The sequence below is a fragment of the Apteryx rowi genome, unplaced genomic scaffold (genome assembly GCF_003343035.1).
Source record: "Apteryx rowi isolate R43461 unplaced genomic scaffold, aptRow1 scaffold_342, whole genome shotgun sequence".
In the NCBI taxonomy this organism is placed as follows: domain Eukaryota; kingdom Metazoa; phylum Chordata; class Aves; order Apterygiformes; family Apterygidae; genus Apteryx; species Apteryx rowi.
In genome coordinates this window covers 870852-889006 of record NW_020449886.1, presented here as the reverse complement: position 1 = coordinate 889006, position 18155 = coordinate 870852, and the positions used below count along the sequence as shown (strand labels likewise).

The 18155-nt window shown below is 37.8% G+C and overlaps 1 protein-coding gene across 3 annotated transcripts; it reads left to right on the top strand.

Annotated features, from left to right (window-relative positions):
• Positions 1 to 9450: 9450 nt before the first annotated feature.
• On the top strand, positions 9451 to 17301 carry KCTD18 (potassium channel tetramerization domain containing 18). 3 transcript variants are annotated; one of them, XM_026072453.1, is made up of 7 exons: positions 9451 to 9517; positions 10271 to 10468; positions 11680 to 11891; positions 12842 to 13035; positions 14154 to 14248; positions 14677 to 14779; positions 16082 to 17301. In XM_026072453.1, the coding sequence occupies exons 2-7, from the start codon at positions 10312 to 10314 to the stop codon at positions 16617 to 16619; spliced, it is 1299 nt and encodes a 432-aa protein (XP_025928238.1). In that variant the 5' UTR covers positions 9451 to 9517; positions 10271 to 10311; the 3' UTR covers positions 16620 to 17301. The 3 variants fall into 3 exon arrangements, with proteins under 3 accessions (XP_025928238.1, XP_025928239.1, XP_025928240.1); XM_026072454.1 differs by lacking the exon at positions 9451 to 9517 and adding an exon at positions 9559 to 9630; XM_026072455.1 differs by lacking the exon at positions 9451 to 9517 and adding an exon at positions 9698 to 9927.
• Positions 17302 to 18155: the final 854 nt, after the last annotated feature.

The following is an 18155-nucleotide window of genomic DNA, read 5'->3' as shown; positions in this document are numbered from 1 at the left end:
CTACTCACATCTTTTATAGGACCCTTTAGGAATTTTTTTTTTTTCTTTTTTCAGTGATACTGCATTTTACCAAGATGCTGCTGAATTTTTTGCATCACGTTCACGCTACACACATAGTTAATGTTAAATCGAAGCAGGGATGGGAAAGGCAAGACTAACCATACTCTGACCACACCCTTTACAGTACTAAAAGGAGCAAGGTAGTGAAATCTACTCCGAATACATTTATTCTTTGTCCTATGCTATTAATTTTGTGACCTATAATCTTAAATTTGCAAAGCCTCATGCACTGGGAAACAGGCAACAACAGTGGAACCTTGTTAATCCAAACATTCTGCTTTGAAATTACTGTTCAGATTAGTGATTTACTTCTATTATTGCAATGTGGAGATTTCTAAAGGAAGTTAGTATTCCTCACTTATACTGTTAATTATTTTTCACTGAAAATTAGTAATTTTGGCATAAAAACACAGTAAGTTCAAATATGCATACTAACAACAGTTCTTGCAGCACCAATCACAGAAAGAGAAGCAGAACTCAACACACAGTTAACCATGTTGCTTGAATTAGGCAGTTCTGAAGTAGAGGTGCTCCACTACGTCTATAGTTTCCCTGCATTTTTCAGAAGAGGGTCTAAGAAGTTTCATACTGTTGTTTTTGTCAGAGTTAGAAACAAAACCAAAATGGCTATCATGAAAAAAAACTATGTTTGAATTTAAACCTGACTTACTGGGAAAACAAGGTACATTCTGGCAAATGAATGAATCGGCAGATAAATATTTGTCATTTTTCTTGATTCAGAATATGGCTCAATCAAGAATTCTATTTAAATCTCATTTTGAAAATGGGAATACTAGATATTTTCAGTCCTGTTAACTCTTTACTCGCTTGTCAATATTACATTATAGCAAATATATTTTAATAGGTCTCTAATTTACTAATTTTGGTTCCACAGTTTTTAGATGCCTAAGATAAATAATACATGGATGTTAGAAATGCACCTGAGTACACTCTCTTTAAAATACTAGCCAGGCCAAGGAGCAAGCACTGAAAATATATGAAGAATTAGATAAATAATCAACTTAAGATCATGTGTTTTAACCTTCAGACTATCCTAAAATTCTCAACATACTATGTTAATATTTTTACACTAGGCAGCAATTCATCAAATCATGTTAAATACCTTACTACTCCCTTTGAATTCATATACTCTGTAAGAAAGTAAATGGCTTTGGTTTTACTTTAACAGGACTTACTTATTAATTTAGTTTTTATTTTATATGCTAGAGAAGTGTTCAGTTTTGCAGCTTGTAATGTTCTATCCCTCTTCTTTGTATGTCCTTTAACAGCATCCATGGTTAAAATGGTAGACACTTTAGCAGTTGCTCGTTTATCCATCATCAAAATGAACCTGCATGTTGTCAAGAGGAATGCCCAAATAATAAAACATGGTTTTGCCCACACTGTTTTTTTTTTAGCTGCATCTCTCTCATCAGGATTTATCATCTCTAGAATGGAGAGAATGGCTTCAATCTTCAAAGATGTCTACTCTTAGCTAAAATGGAACCTTAGTTCAACTAATTCAAACAGGTTAATGATTTGTTCCCTGAGATTTTCAAGTTCACATCATCACAGAGATTGGCTAAATATGTAGCTAATAAACATGAAGAATGAAAGGATCATAGATTTTTATCTTGTCCATTTCCTTAAGTCAGCTATCCAAATGTACACTTAAGATAAAAAAAAAAAAAAAAAAAGATTCTGTCACTTCATAATGTAACCAAATCACTTCTTGCTCTGACAATATAAATTTTATAAATTAAGCTTTTAAATAAACAGCATTAGTTTATTCCTAACTCCAGAATCCAAAAATTATGTTTTATTCCTCCTAAAACTGGTTTAAAATTGAAACACTAATGCATTTTTTGTTTCTGTAAGTAATTCTTTTTGGTTTCTCAGTCTGTGAGTTCTAGTTGGAGCACTTTCAAATTTCTCTCTGCAATATGAGCATTAGGATTAAAAAAAGAAAGCTGAGACACTCACATATTCACACAACGTCAAGATGTAAAATTTTATGAAAAAAMCACAAACCTTGTCAGACTTGTTTTAAAATAACAAGTTAGAACATTGATCTTAGTCTTAAAATAACTTATGCTCAGGGTTTTACTCAGGTTGATGGACTGGGTCAATGATCATGTTTTACCATAATACTCAAAAAGGTGGCAGGAAGATGCAAATAGGAAAAGAAATTTTGCAAATCATTCTCCAAATGGCATTTTAAAGAAAACATTTTACTATCCTCCCTGCAACTGTAGGGGACTGGGCATCAGGCATACACCAAGCCCCTCACATCATGGGTGGAGAAACAGGCTTGTATATCAGCTGGAAGCACTGAAGGGGTGAGAAGGAGGACCTCAGTGCCCCGGCAACTGAGATCTGACCCCAAGCACAAGTGGAAAAGGGACCGGTGTCCCAGCAAACCGCTTCCAGGAGGCAAGTCTCCCAGCGCCACCAGGCACCCTGAAGGGCACAGCTACCCTGAGCGAAGAGTCCCCCGGGTGCAAGCAGCCCACAGCCCGCCCGCGGCTGTTGCTCGCCGTGGGGCTCTCGCGTCTTGGCGGCGAAGAGGCAGGCCGCCCGTTCCCGCCTCGCCTCAGGGGCCACCAACGGCCCTTGGGCTCCAACGGTCGTTCCGAGGCAGCCGCTGGGCCACGCCCCTCGCGCGCCTCAACCGCCGCGGGGCGGGAGCCTGCCGGGGTCTCCCCGCTGCTCGGCAGCGGCCAGCAAAGGGCGGCCCGGCCGCAAAACGGAGGGGGGCAGCGGCGCAGCACGCCTGGCACAAGCGGCGTTACAGCACCAAGCACGGATACCGAGCCGTGATTCGGGGTTTTTAACCTGCACGAGATGAACACAACCATCTATCGCCCCAGCAACACTCTCCTGATTTATTCCGTATTACCACCTTTGGCTAAATATTACTTCTCCATTACAGTAATTTGTTGTTATTATACAATGAGACAATGTTTAAACTGAACAGAAACAATCCTTGTTTGAAAGTTAAGCAAAAGACTTGAGAGACAGTGATCCTAAGCCTGCAAATTGATCATTATGGGCGCCCCCATGTGCCTTTCACATACTCTCTCTCTCTCTCACACGCACACACACACGCACACACACACGCACGCACACACGCACGCACACACGCACGCACACACGCACGCACACATTCTTCTACATATTACATAAAGAGTTACTTAGAATGAAATCACTGGATGACATCTGAATAAAACCACGTATGAAAACATGTATGAAAAGTTGAGAAAAATCACCAAACAGTAATGATTTGTACTTGGTAATTCAAATGTAAAATACAGCCAGGCCTTAACAGTTTGATACAAACCTGTCCCATATCTACAGCTGGATTTATACTGCAGCCAACATGCATTGCTGTRTCTGTTTTTGGCATTCTGTTCAGAAAAGAGGAAAGGCACTGTAGTAGTATTGTCAAGGACATGTAAATATTTAATAAGAAACATAGTATCCAAGCCATAAAAGCAACAAAAATGATCAGTATTTTACACTATCCTCCCTTGTATTTTCCTCCCTTTTAAAGGAAGGAGAGAGGATTTAAGCAACAAATGATTTTATAGTTAACTGGGGAATAAAATTTTGTTGGTTGTCTCAGAAATACTTTTTTTTTTTTGTATATTTAATAAGTTGCAGACTGTGAGATCTGTTTCACAACTTCAGTTATGTAAAGAAGTTCTCGGAATAAGAAACTTCACTCATATTCCTATAAAATTAGCCTATATCTATATTGTGCTTTAAAGAATAATTTTAGCAAGAGTTCTGGAAATCACTGTGTTTACTGAGAACATGGGGACTTTTGCTACATGTAATTTGTAATTTTTTCTTAGTGCATGATTTTATTCTGAAAAAGTATGTACAGAACTGAACTTACATTTTCCATGTTTATATCCCATATTGCGATTTTGTGGCATCTGTAATAAAAATGCTCTTTTGAACTGAAAACTTTGCAAAGCTACTCTTCAGTAGAAAGACATTCTGGATTATTTTCCCACAGTGCTTCCAATGAAGATTATTAAAGTGAAGTCTGAAGATGTTTGAAGAGATACAACACAGAAGAAATTGCTTCAACCATGAAGAAGTAATCTGAGTGAAGTCTCTGATTTACATCCTTGCTGAGATGCATCTTTGTGATAAATGCTTGAGATGAGTCAAAACCAAACTGGGCTGATGATATCAAGAACCTCTTATGCTTGGAGGAAGCCTTCTGGCAGAAGCTTCCCTATTTCATAAGACTTTTTAAACACCAACCACCAAAAAGACTAAAGTAATCCCTGGATGTCAGATATTTTGACATAGCATATAATAAATGCTATTATTTGGCAAAYTCTTTGCATTTGATTTGATGGCATACAACATAATTTTAATATCAATAAATGAAAAGTTGAAAAGCACATCCAATTAAACTAAACAGGTAAAATTCCAACTTATCACAGCATTTTTTTATTGACCAAAATGTTAATCTAGATCATGAAATCCAAAATTTTACATACCCACACTAGTGTTTCCTGCAACTGAAGAGGCTTGGGGTTATTTGGTTTTCTATTTAAGGAGTTCCTTCAGATTAAAAGGAGAAATCCACGTAATTCCTTCACAGTGGAAAGCTGAAGTTCTTTTTGGCTGATCTTTAGCTATTAGCAATAGAGAAAATGATAAACAATTAATACCCTTTTAGGAGCAGCATAGATAGTCATCATAACATTTATCAAAACAACAGGACAATGATAAATTTATAAACAATAGATTATAGCAAGTAATGTAGGCTACCTGCATATATATACAGACTATGTATATATACAGACTTGTAAAGGTAGGAGTTTCTGAAGTTAGAATTTGAGCAATCCCACTTTGTTTAGTTTTGGTAATATTAGGATTGGGAAATGCAAGGAAGTATTTTACCCTAATAAAATGTTTTTCCCCAAATCTGCTCTCAGCCCAAAAGCATAGCCCTTGTTCTTTAACAATCACTTCACATGTACTCTCTTTTCACTGGTTATATAAACCTTGTCCTACTGTTAGGTCTGGTGGACATATTAGTTCCTAAATTTGGTCCAAGGATTAGAGTTCCTTTGTACTAAATAGTTTTCTGCAAATCTTAAGAAAAAAAAGTGTTAATGTTTAATTTTTTTTGAAGATTCACACAGATGTGTGAATTGAATTGTAAAGATTTAAATAAAAACAACAGCACAGATTTTCTTGCAGCGGTGGTCTAAAAGGTGCTGTTTATTCATAATAACTTTTATTTAGGTTCTGTAATGCAGTAGTCATCATGAAAAATCTTACCTTTTGATGTGCTAACATTACAATGATCTATAAAGCAAATCAAGGGAATCCCACAATAAATACCAGTGGCATTAATTACTTGAAAATGTATCTATACAAACTTACTATTTTGTATTACCTGCTGCAAATAGCTTCTGAGAATCTTTCTTTCCTGCTTTTTCTTAATTTCCACATGATATGTAGTAGTTTCTCAGCATGGCCCTGAAGTTGCAAAACCCTATGCCTCTACGGAAGCCCTTTAAAAACCAAGATTTAATCTAGCGCACATTTCCCATTACATTTCCCCTCACAAGGCAACTTTGAAAGCAACTGTAGCCACTGTAAGACTACAGCTGTTTCACATTTTGCAAATAAAAGAGCAATTAATCTCATGTAAGTGTAAAAATAACAACAAAGCCAATCTATAATTTACCTCCTTAATCTTTCCAGAAGTCAGTATGTTTTCCTCTAGATCCAACCAATAGCTTTCATTTCCTCCAGTTTTAGAGTGGTCCAGCTCCTGAAGGAGCAATCACTTATTTGCTTCCATTTAATGTTTATGTCACTACATAAAGTATCAGGTTTCCACAGGGGGTCATACTTTCCTTTAAACTCTGCTGAGGAACTCCTGCACTGTATTTTACATGTAAAAATCTACACTTAATTGGCAGCTGCTCAAAGTGAGGGAAAGCCAAAAGCACTGCCAAATTTCACAGCCTATATATCTTAAGTATATATTTACAGCAGAAGTCTGGTTTTCAGTGATTTGGAATCTTACAACAGGCCTTTAAATTGTGCAGACAAAAGCTGCAGCACATCCCACAGTTTATTAGGCATCCAAAAAGAGAGGGAGTGAAGGAAAGACAGGCAGGCCTGTTTTAAGAGCCCTAACCATGCGGCAAGAGTCAGGTTGAATTTGTGTCTTATTAGATACGAGCAACTCCATCTCAGAGAAAAATCCTACTTGAAGAATTAATCGCCTGGGGTGTGAGCTATGATTAAAGCGCTTCTGACAGGTAGATTACATAGAGCAGCTTGTCCCCCTGCAGATGCTCTGATGTCTAGCAAGAACTGAGCTCATACTACAGCTTTTCCTGAAATTATGGTATTAATAAGACATTTTCCTCTAATCACTCCCTTTCTTGCACAAGCTTAAAGAAAATTTATTTCTTAATACCTCTTCCCCTCTGTCAAATTTGACTGAAATTGGTTAATTGAAACACAAACATACACAGGATGAGTGTACAAGTCTGACTTCCTTAGGAAACCCGTCAAAAAAAAAAAAAAAAAAAAGGCCCTGCATTCCTTTCCCAAGAACATGCAGCTCAAAAGACACAAAAGGCAGTTTACTTGTGCAGGTTAGTTATGCTGCACACCTATATACCAAGTACATGCTGTGCTAAGCTTAAACAGTAAAAATACTTCAAATGGTTTAATCTGAGGTCCAAAATTTACAAATCATGCATTTATATTCCTCCGGGTCTTCTAATGTAAAAATACAATGAAGGAACTTTGTTCAGACTTTCTGAGGAAGCAACAAGCCAACTTCAAGGAGAAAGCAAGAATGGGAAACTGCAACTTAATAAGGTGAATGTTTTAAAGAATGAGAAAGACTGAGAGTGTTTTAAATGAATGTTCTAAAGAATGAGGAAGTTGCAACTTAAAGTATATTGCAACATTTGACAACAAAGGCCACATTCAAATTACAATTGCTACATATGAACTACTCCCAGTGCTAAACTTTAGCAAAGAATAAAGAAAAACATGCAGTATATTTTTAGTAATGTCCCAGTTAAAACAAACACAGTCATTCCACAAAAATAATCCATTAAACTTGTTTCCACTTCTTTTACATTTCTCTGTCGTATTCAGCAGGACGTTTGTAATTTGCATGCTTCTTTAGTGCTTACTACCTAACAAAATATTCATTAAATAACAGATTTTGTTCTGTCTTTCTGGTAAGAACCTACCAGCCAGAATTTCCAGTAGCTGCTCTGACATGGGTTCTGGGTACTTTCTCAACACAGGACTGTTCAAGGAGGCTGTGGGAGCCATGGCACTTGGCATGCCATTTCCTTTCTTTGCTGCAACTACAGCATGCTTAGCTGCTAAGGAAATGAAACTTGACGTATTTACTGTAGCTTTAACTAACATTCTTATCCAAATTAGCATTAAGGTAAAAAGAAGCCAGGCCTAAGGAGTAAGCGATCTCTCAAAAGTTACACAGTATCAAACAGAATTTATCATATTCCTATTAGGACCAGGTGCAACATGATTTAGGTGGCTCTTGCCTTTAATGTCCTTCACTCATGACTGGAAGAAGTCTTCATTAGGAGTCTATGGTCCTAACTAATAACTGAAAATGGAGTAGCCTATGCATCCTCAGGTATTCTCAAAATCAGACTGCTAGACCAGAATATTTTAACGTAACAAGCTATATAGTGAGCATGTACAAAAATATGTTATCTTTGGAACTGTAGCTGTTCAATGATTGTTTGTTGCACGCCCTTTGATTTGGTCCTCTAGTAAATGAACTTGTGGTTGAAGTTTTAAACAGCTGAAATATGTAACAGAACATCCCCAACACAGTATAGGCCCCCAAATTGTGTATTTTCAATATCTATGCAATAAATATAGAATGAGCATTAAAAATATCTTACTAAGCTACCTGGTGGAAGAAATAATGGTGATACAAAATGAAAATCAATAGGAATCGTAGATGTATAACTGAGTCCATTTGTTAGGTAAATATGCATAAAACGTTTAAATACAACATGGGCACATTTCTTGTTATATGTATTGTACAGTTAAATAACTGGATTTTACTGGACTTTAGATAGCAATTAAAGTGTACTGTTAACACTTGGAGTTTGGTTAACTTTTATTGTATTTTCTAGATATACAGTCGGCTTGTATACTTCCAAGTAAACTTCACAGAAACCCAGAGCTTAAGCCTGTTAACCTTTATGTACAAGTACTATAGTTATGTGACATTTGTATCTATAGGTATATGGTCTTACTGTATGGGATGGGAGAAAATAAATTCTCCTTTAAAACAGCTCAGAATCTTGTGTTATTTGCTTACACAGTTAAGTGGGAACTTAAATAGATACAATGTTATAAGAATGCAGAGTGCTTTGCTTTGGGAGCAGGATTTGCTAAACGTTTTTTAGAAAGTAAGGTTGTGTCTTAAAACCATTTTCCATGCTTATGGGTATTTTTAATAAGGAGTCTGAGACAAAAGCATAACAAGAATCTTGCTCTAATTTTTTTCACCTATCGTTTATAAATGCATTTTGATGAACAAGCAACTATATTACAGACATATGGAATTTATTAAGGCATTGTTTCTGCATGTCTGCGTGAAATGTCTGTATGAGGGTGAAACACCTTGCCTACATTTACCTGTGCTTTTTTGGGAGCAAACTATTAATGCCTTAAAAAGGCACACAAGTCTGAAGCAGCAAAATAAGAGTTGTATTTCACTACAGGTCAGCAAATTAAAAGCTGTAATATCTGCATTCACATAAGTTAACTAAAACTCAACAGTGAATACTTCCATAGTAGGAGGCAAAGGGAGGGGAGGGGGAATTTAAAAGCAGTACTGTGTTTTTTAAACAGCCTCAGCTATAATATATAATAGCTCCAGGGCCTAAACAGACAGATCCACTCCTCTTAGGAGAACACCAAGCTCAAATGTGGAATTAATCTAGCTATTTTCAGAAAACAACCTACACTCTGCTGGGAAAACTGTAGTTCCTCTTCAAAGGGTTAAGCACCCTTTTTCCAATTTTACCCTGAAACATCCCCCCCCCCATTCTCAAAGAATACCAGCTCGCTTGATCCTGTGGCTTTGGGGCTTGACGCTACAGTCCTACAAAATTAAACGCACAGAGAGCTCGGCGGGCGGAGCGCGCCCCGGGCTGCCTCCCCCCCGCCCCGCGCAACCCCGCGGAGCCCCGCGCCCTTCCCCGCGCCCTTCCGCTAAGCTGCACAAGCGGCAGCTGAATCGAGCCCGTCCCAAGTAAACGCGCGCTGGTAGCCACAGAAAACACATCAGCGRGGACGCGGCCCAGCCACCTCCCCCTCGGCCGCCGCCACCGCCCGGCCGCCATTTTGCGGCGCGGCGCGGCCGCGGGAGGCGGCGGCGGTGGCGGCGGCGGCGCAGGTAACGCGGGGCTCCCGCCGCTGGGCCGGGCCGGGCCGGGCCGGGCCGGGCCGGAGGCGGGGGCGGCCCCCGGGGCGGGGGGGCTCCGTCGTTGCCCGGTGCCGTCTTTCCCCGTGAGTTATTTCCCGCCCCCCTCGCGCGGGCTGCGAGCGGCGGCCGGAGCCGCCTGCTGCTCCTCAAGGCGCCTGTTCTTAGCACGCGCTTTGAAGATTTGCTTCTGACTTTTTTATGCCGATTTTTTTTTCTACCTGCCCCCATCCGGCAGGGAGCTCGGCACAGACGCAGGAGTGTTTATCGGAAATGTGACATTAGTGGGGTGACAGCTTCAACCACTAGCTACAGCAGCCCTAACTTAAAGATCGGATTTAAAGACGCCACGTTGTTGTTAGCACAGAACCGTTGCGTTATTAGTACGTTGAACTGCGTTCACAAGATTCCCCAGAATGCATTAATTTTTTTTTCACTGTGCTTCCAGTGCTATCTGTACATACTATATCCTGACCACCTAAAATTCTGCTTACCCGTTTGCCTCAAAAGAGTAGCCTTTGTGTTTTTTTAACAAAGGAAAATGCCTTAGTTTTTTATAGTGAGSTGTAGGATTTTTGGCAGTTTGCATTAATACACTTTCAAGACTGTTTTCAAAGCTGATATACAGTATTACATAACAAATGTTAAGAGCTGAGCTAACATTTAGGTCTTGTGTGTAACGTGCTCAGTCTTGATTGGCATTAGATGTATTTCTATGTGTTTCAGGTTTGAATAGCTCAGAGTTAACATCATCGTTTGCAAATGCAATGGAAGAAGGCGAGGCTGAAGAGGTGCAGGGTATTCTTCGACTTAATGTGCGAGGATGTATATACACAGCCAGGCGCGAGTCTTTGTGCCGCTTTAAGGATTCGATGCTAGCTTCGATGTTTAGTGGACGCTTTCCCCTAAAAGTGGATGAATCCGGTAAATATGTTTAAGCTGTAAATTATGCATTCTGATCAGGGGGCTCTGTGGCGAAAGCACGCTTTTACATACGTTTTACATGTGTTTTGTGTCATCTGTCTTCCTGAGTCGCAGGCAGMGTTGTGGTGTGAATTCCGCGGGATTACGCCTGTGTGCAAACGCATTTGTGTGTGGCTTAGCCCTGCCTTGTCCCAGTCCAGGCTGTTGCCTTGGAATATACCACTGCACTATGAATAGTAAAATGGACAGATACAGATGAAGCTCGCAGAAATCTTGGCATCTGAGTYGTGTTTATGACCTCCTACTCTCCAGGGGCATCTCGGTCTCTCTGTTGCTCATTACATAAGGAGATTAGGTTCTTACCTTTGTTTCAGAATGCCTTGTTACCAGTAAAGATTGAATCTTTGACAGCTGTGGCTTGGTATGAAAGCTTGAATTAAACTATTCATGGGTCAAATTTGACATTTGTTTGTGATTCAGAAGCCCTACTGGTATGTCCAGTTTTAAAGCTATGGTCGATGGAGAATAGCAATCCACTGTTGGTCACTTGTGATAATTTAAAATATCTGAAATGTTTAACGTTTTTATGGGCAGGCTTTGCTACCATCTTTCAGTTGCAGTGAACAGCATGTTGTATACAGCTGTGTATAGTTCCGGTAGCTATTTTGTGTGGTCAGTTTCCGTAGTGTTTTTTAAGCCCAGCAGCAAAGGAGGGAAAAACAAAAAATACTGTAAAACTGGAGAATTTCCAGGGAAATTTAGGCTAGATGCATACTAGAGCTGATCCTACTTTTAACTCTTTTAAACAAGTGACACCTAAACCTGAGAAAGTTCCTGCAAGAGTGAGAAAAGTTGTATCTAAAGTTAGAATTGAAAATGCATCTAGAATTAGATTTTAGCCCCTTAAACAGAGCACAGTACAGGTGAGGTTATACCTGGGCACAATCCTATACAGATCAGTGGTTTCACTGAAATTCCAAACATGGCAAGAGCTGTTCACTACACTAGAATTTTATCTTCAGATTTACCAAGTATTCCAGGGCAACAAAGTAGTAGTTTTAAGAGAATAGAGAAAGTATACTTACTCCTCCTCGGTAAAATTAGTCAAGAAGTTTTATATAAAGGCTTTACCTGATGATCTGGCAGAATGTGACAAGTCTGCCTTCACTTGTTGCAAGCAATATTTTAAATTGTTTTATTTATATTTTCAGGGGCTTGTCTAATTGATCGAGATGGAAGCCTATTTAAATATCTTTTAGATTATCTTCATGGAGAAGTTCGGATTCCTGAAGATGAACAAATTCGAATTGCATTGCAGGAGGAAGCAGATTATTTTGGCATCCCTTATCCATACAATCTGTCTGACCATTTGGCCAATGAATTGGAGACATATTCTTTAAGGTCAAACATAGAACTTAAAAAGGTCTTGACATTTCTTACATTTTTTTAAAGACATACTCCATAATCCACACCATTCATTAACATTGGATACTAAAACTACAGTATATGCAAGTTAGCACTTTCTAATTGCCACTTCTAAAACTCTGAGTTGACTGCTGATTTAAAATCTTGGAGCTGATAATACAGTCACAGTAGTTAAGGACATCAGCTCTTTTCATTGTTCTAGTCTCTCTCTTGTCAGGTGTTTGGAACTTCATTTTCAACATTTGCAACAGCAGCAGTTTAAACTTAACTGTCAGTTTTATATGGTAGTCTCCTGTGAAAACTTGCATGGTAGGAATGATAGTGTATAGTTTCCTCTTTGTGCTTCAAATTTTACTTGAGATCAGATTTTGATTCCTTCATAAGACGTCTTTCTGTCAGTTTTGCAAACTTACTCTGAAATTTGAAAAATAAACCATACTTTGCCATTTCTTTTAGAATAAGAAAGGACAGAAGAAAGTGAATCTATTATGTAAAAGCTTAAGGTAGTCTATTCTACAGTACTGTTACTTAAACACTAATTAACTGTTTGGAAATTAACTCATGTTACCAGGTATGGCTGTGTTAATCCTGACCTCATCTGTATTCTCTAAGTAATTTATTGTTTCATATATTTTAGGTTCCCATTTATTCATCTCCTTTTGAAAGGCATACAACATCCATAGGTTTTTAAGTTTCTCTTCAGGTTAGGGAATTACTGTGTCCTTAAGCATTTCTGTTGCCGTTCCCTGGATTTCTTCTAGATTTTCAATGTTTTGCCTTGACATCAGATAAGAAATACTGTATATAATATTCTGGATAAGCTATGTCTTTGATTTATTTAAAAGAACTCACCAATGCAGTTAAGAAAACTTAAATATGAAAGTTACTCAACTAAACATAATCTATGCTTATTGATATTTAATGTTTTGTGTTTTATATTTTTGCCAGGCTCTGTTAGATTTCTGTGATTCTTATGATTTAGTCTGCACCAAGCCTACAGTTTGGGTCCTACACTATCTCAATACTTCCGGAGCAAGCTGTGAAAGTAAAATTATTGGTGTGTATGCAACAAGAGCTGATGGGACTGATGCAATTAATAAGGAGCTAGGAAGGAAAATTAATAGTAAAAGCATTTACAAAAGGTAAGATGACTGTCAGACACTTGAAAGCACTATGAAGTGAGACTATGAACACTTAGGCATGCTACCTAAGTATTAAAAATAAGTATTAATGTTAATAATAATTAACAATATATTAACATTAATTAAGTATTAATAATACCTAAGTATTATTGTACTTAGTATAATGTAGCATTATTATACTATACTATGCTCAGTAATCAGACTTTTTCCTACTTGGAAAACACCCGGCTAATACAATATTCAAATTTAACAAAGAAAAGATAAATCTAAGCACAGAGTACAAAAATTAGAGTCCAAAAATGTGGCTAGCATGCAGTTGCTGTAAGCTCTCATTATGTTTTAACTGCTATTTTTAAAATGTCTCAACATTTTGAAATTACATTTTAATGTAGGGTGATACTTACATTAAATACAGGAGAGGAATCCCCATCCAGAAGAAGTTCAAAAAATATTTACAAAGTTGGTAGTAATTAATAGAATTGTATTTTGCAGTCTTCTAAGATAGCTGAAAGAAATATGTGACACAGAACAGAAGTGAAGATGAAGGGAAATGTTTGTAATTCTTTAAAGGACATGTACATCTCTACCATAGCATTAATGCATTTTTAGGATAGTAGTGGGCCTATACTTGCGAGTGTCTGGAAGCAATCTGTCTTTCTCTTAGTCCCACAATATAGTCTCAGATGTGTACTTGACTCTGTACCTTTTTTGAAACATGARTAAGATAGAAGTTTTAATGTTTCAGCAGTTTGAACAGGTTGTAATTGACCTCCTACTGTGCTTTCCCTTTGAATATATGATTGAGATTTAATGGTGTAAAGTCTGTTCTCCTAATTCTGGAATTACTGTTTCATGAACACCCATTTTTTCACGAATGCACATTTTTAGCAATAGGTGTTTTACAGGCACACAGATCAGAGGAGGATAGCTATATAGAACCTCTTATACAAATGAAAATTAAGTTTAGGTAACATTTTTATATCCACTTTACAAAACATTTACTAATAAGTCCATAGAGTTAGAATTTGGTTAAAAGAATGGTACATTTCTTCAGTGTTATTTTTAAGGGCTTAACTAGATTTACCATATAACTTTTACCTTTAAAACAATGTTTCTAGAGAAGCTGGAAATAACGTCCAATACATCTGGAGCTATTACTCAGTCGCTGAATTGAAAAAGATGATGGATGCTTTTGATGCCTGGGAAGGGAGAGGTAGAGTATTAATTTTTTTCTTCTGTTTTAGTAGTAGTACTTTTTACAGAAAAATAAGAAAAATTATTTGCCAGTTGACTGTAACAAAATCTGCATACCTTTTTCTCATTCAGCAAGTGACATGATGTAAAATATCCCATAGTAGTGATTATTTGAAAGCGATGTTTCAGTAAGGTGACATGAGTTGACATGAATAAATAGGTGTAGTGAGAGCCATCTCATTCAAGGGTGATAGCCTGCTAGCGTCAGGCACTATGGTGGAAGCCCTGAGGAGCATGTTGCTTATAAGCACAGGTACAYGTCAGCGTAGTTTCAGAGCTGAAATTCTACATAATAAAATAAATGCATTTATTTAGTCATGGAATATGCACATGTGATGTTGGCTGTGTTCTCTCAGCTCATCAATACAATGTCCCTTTGAAATGCAGGTGTCAGCTACTGGAGAGTGCCCCAGGAGCTGATTGAATGTTGGACTCTTGAAGAACGCCCTTTGAAAGGTAGTTTGCATCATATGCCTCCAGTTCATAAAAGGTATGCTGATTGGCAGAGGTGGCTTACAGTTAAACAGAAATCAGCACAATCCTTTTTTTGTGTAATTTTAGATCCCTGAATAATTATGAATGTGGAGTTTTCTGTGTTGTTTCCATTTACATTTTTATAAAATGTTTTGTAATCTCTGAGAGCATAATTGCAGATTTGACCTTGATAGAAACTGATTACCTTTGTTTAGACAAAGGTAATCCTTTAGGTCTTCTTTATTCTATTCTAGTTCTGTAGGCTTGAAAACATAACTTAGAGCGGGAAAGAGTCATTTCAAAATGTAGAGAGCAGTATTACATAGTTAAATGGACTGATAAAAAAGAAATCTAACTGAAAACTATTTAAAATATTAACTGGTCTCATGTTTATTCCTTTTCTGCTAGTTTTCCTTTCAGTTTTACAATGATACTTCTGACTCCACCTCCATTTTCAATAATTACATAAAAGCAGCCATTGCAGGTGCTGCTACCCATTTGATATGAGCTACCTTTATTTCCCTTCCCCACCTGTCCAAAAATAATTTTCATATATATTTACTGATCATCCCTCTGACCTGCATCCAGTGTAGATCTTGTTTGGTCAGGTCTCGGGTTTTCTGTTGTTCTGATCAGCTATTTTAATGTGACCTGGATTTCTATGGTATCATTTATTATTTCCTTGAGGAATTAACATCTTCCTGGCATCTGTTCATTTTCCTTTGCCAAGAATGAGAAACAGCATTTGTGTAATACTTTAAAAATGCTGGCTACCTGTGCCAATTAGAGTTGCCAGTTTTGAGACCCTGTAGGATTTCTTGCACAGTATTTTTTTTTTCAACTGGTTTCTTGAAAGTTATCTGTAATTATTTATTTTTTAAATAAATGGGGGAGGGAGCAAGAGGGGATATCTTTCTTCTTTTCCCAAATTACACAGTGTGGAACTGCAAGTCCTGTGTTCCTTTGCACTCAGGTCTTGTAAAATGCATCAGATGATTAGTATATTTCATATCTGATGGAATCTGTAGCTTTTTATTTTAGTATTTTCTGTCTTACAACTCATCCAGCTTTCTTTCTCATTTATTTTCAGTTAGCAGTTTGTGCACATTATCTCCTACCATTTTGTAAGATGTAATGCTGCTTACATAAGTAAAAGGCAATGCTGGTACTATTGATATAGAGTCAAACCTGATTGCAATCATGAACAGTTGAGAACCATGAATGATACTGGAACAGAAAAAAAATTTGTAATTACATTATAAAAAGAATAATTAAAGTACCTAGTTTGTTTCTTTAATTGAAGTACTTTGTTCTACAGACGATTAATCAACTTTACTGAAGAAGAGGAAGACTGTTTACCCTGTAAAGCTGGTCCCAAGCCAATTAGATTCTCAGGTCCTTCAACAAGTACCCATATCAAAGTCAAGAATTCAGCTTCATTAAAGGTAGCTGCTTGCAACGCTTCAGGTTCTGTGGTAACTCTGAAGCGACCCAATAGTGAAAGTTTAGCACTGCACAAAGTAGCTTCTAAAACTGTATCCACAACAGGCACATCAGTGCCCACCAATTCCCAGGCATCCGGTGGAAGGCAGAGGGCTGACAGCGGGAAGCTGTGTCAGATGCCTTGCAAGATCTCAGCGTCTAGGAAGCCTGCAAGCAACCGTGTAGTAAAGCTGAAGCGAACTCCACTTTCTCTTGTGACACCATCTCAGTCATCTTCTTCAGTGTCCAATGTAACAAGTGAACAGGACAGTGCTGCTACTGACATTCCTACAACTTCTATGGTACTAAACAAGAAACAATCAGCTGTATCAGCAGCTAGTATTAAGCTTAAGAATGATACAGTGGATGGATAATCTTTAACTGAGACTGAAAGACTGGACAGCTTGGCATCATCTGGTCAAAGAGATAATGAGCTCATGTTATCATTTATTTAAAGATTTGGTAGACAATTATGATAAAAAATGAAAAGTGTAGGGAGAAATGGTTTTAAGTGGGCACTGAATTGTTTTCTGCTTTATTTCTAAATATATTTTAGGAGTTGGGACAGGAGGAAGAAACAGATTAAAAAATCCTAAAAACACAGCGCTGTGCAGTCTAATGTGATGGTATCTCATATTTGTATTTCTGTCAGGCTGTACTGGTACAACTAACTTTTTTAGAGGGAATATGCACGTGGCATAAAAGACCTGTTTGTCAACTTTTAAGTACAGTTAGCATTAAAAAAACCCCTGAATCTAGAGTTATATTTCTTAATCTATATATTTAAATTGGGGAAAATAGATGATGATGATGATAATAATAAAATTAGTACCAGATACAAGTTTGTCACAAGTGTGCGAGATACTGAGTGCTGCAAAGATTTCACAAGTTKAATATACACTTGGTGGTACCTTTTGGAGAGGAAAAGTCACCATTCTGTTATTTAACAGCAATTAAAGGGATCACTTTTGCTTGCACACAGCAAGAAAATTAAGAAATACAGGGGGGAGAAGCATGCCTAGCGAGTAATAAAGCAGCTTTTTCATAGGCCTGAGACATATGCGTACTACTTTGCTAATAGGATGCGGCCTGCTGCTGGCAGCAGTCCGGCTGCGCGTTCTGCAGGGATCACGTTGCTGCAGGCCATGTTTTCTGCAGCTGCAGGGAGGCTTCAGGTCTGAGTCAGGGTGGGTGTTACTGTGTCCTTCCGTAGTTCCTTTCACATAAGGGGGGGACAGTCCCACATCGCTGTAGCAAAGCAGTGTAACAGAAGTGTCCAGGTTTAAAGAAAGATAAAATAACCCCTCCTTCCCCCAGAGGAGGAGGGAGGACATGCTGGATTTCCTCCTGTCCTCAGTTGTACCAGGGTATATTTTGAGTAATGACACTGAAGTGAAGAAATGCTGTATATTTCTGTCAGCAGAGGAAAGCAGACTTTGGTTCATTGTTTTTAAAAAGTCTTTTTAGTTGTTTAAACCAATGCTGTTTAACATTTGCTTTAAGTTCTCCAGACTAGGCTTCTTTTTGTGCCCTTACTTGTTGCTTAGAGGGTTTTTTTTGTTGCTACTGCTTTTGCTTTTTCAACACAGTAAATACAGCTGGCCCTAAATGTTGAAAAGACCTGTCACATTGCCAAAATGAAATGGGCTTAAAATTCCTGAGACTATTAGAAATACAGAAAGGTTCTTTAAATGTTTTACTTTCTGGGTCATTTAGAAGAGATCACATTTTCAAGCTTTTCTTCATAAGCACCAGGGCTTGAAATTTCATTTGCACAATTAAAAAAAAAGATTTTCATGTACTAATATATTTTTAAAGACACACTTTGCAATGAACAATATTTACTGTAAGGCTGAGCAGTGGTGTAATTTTTGGTTATTCGTTTGTATACTGAAGGCCAGCTTACCCTT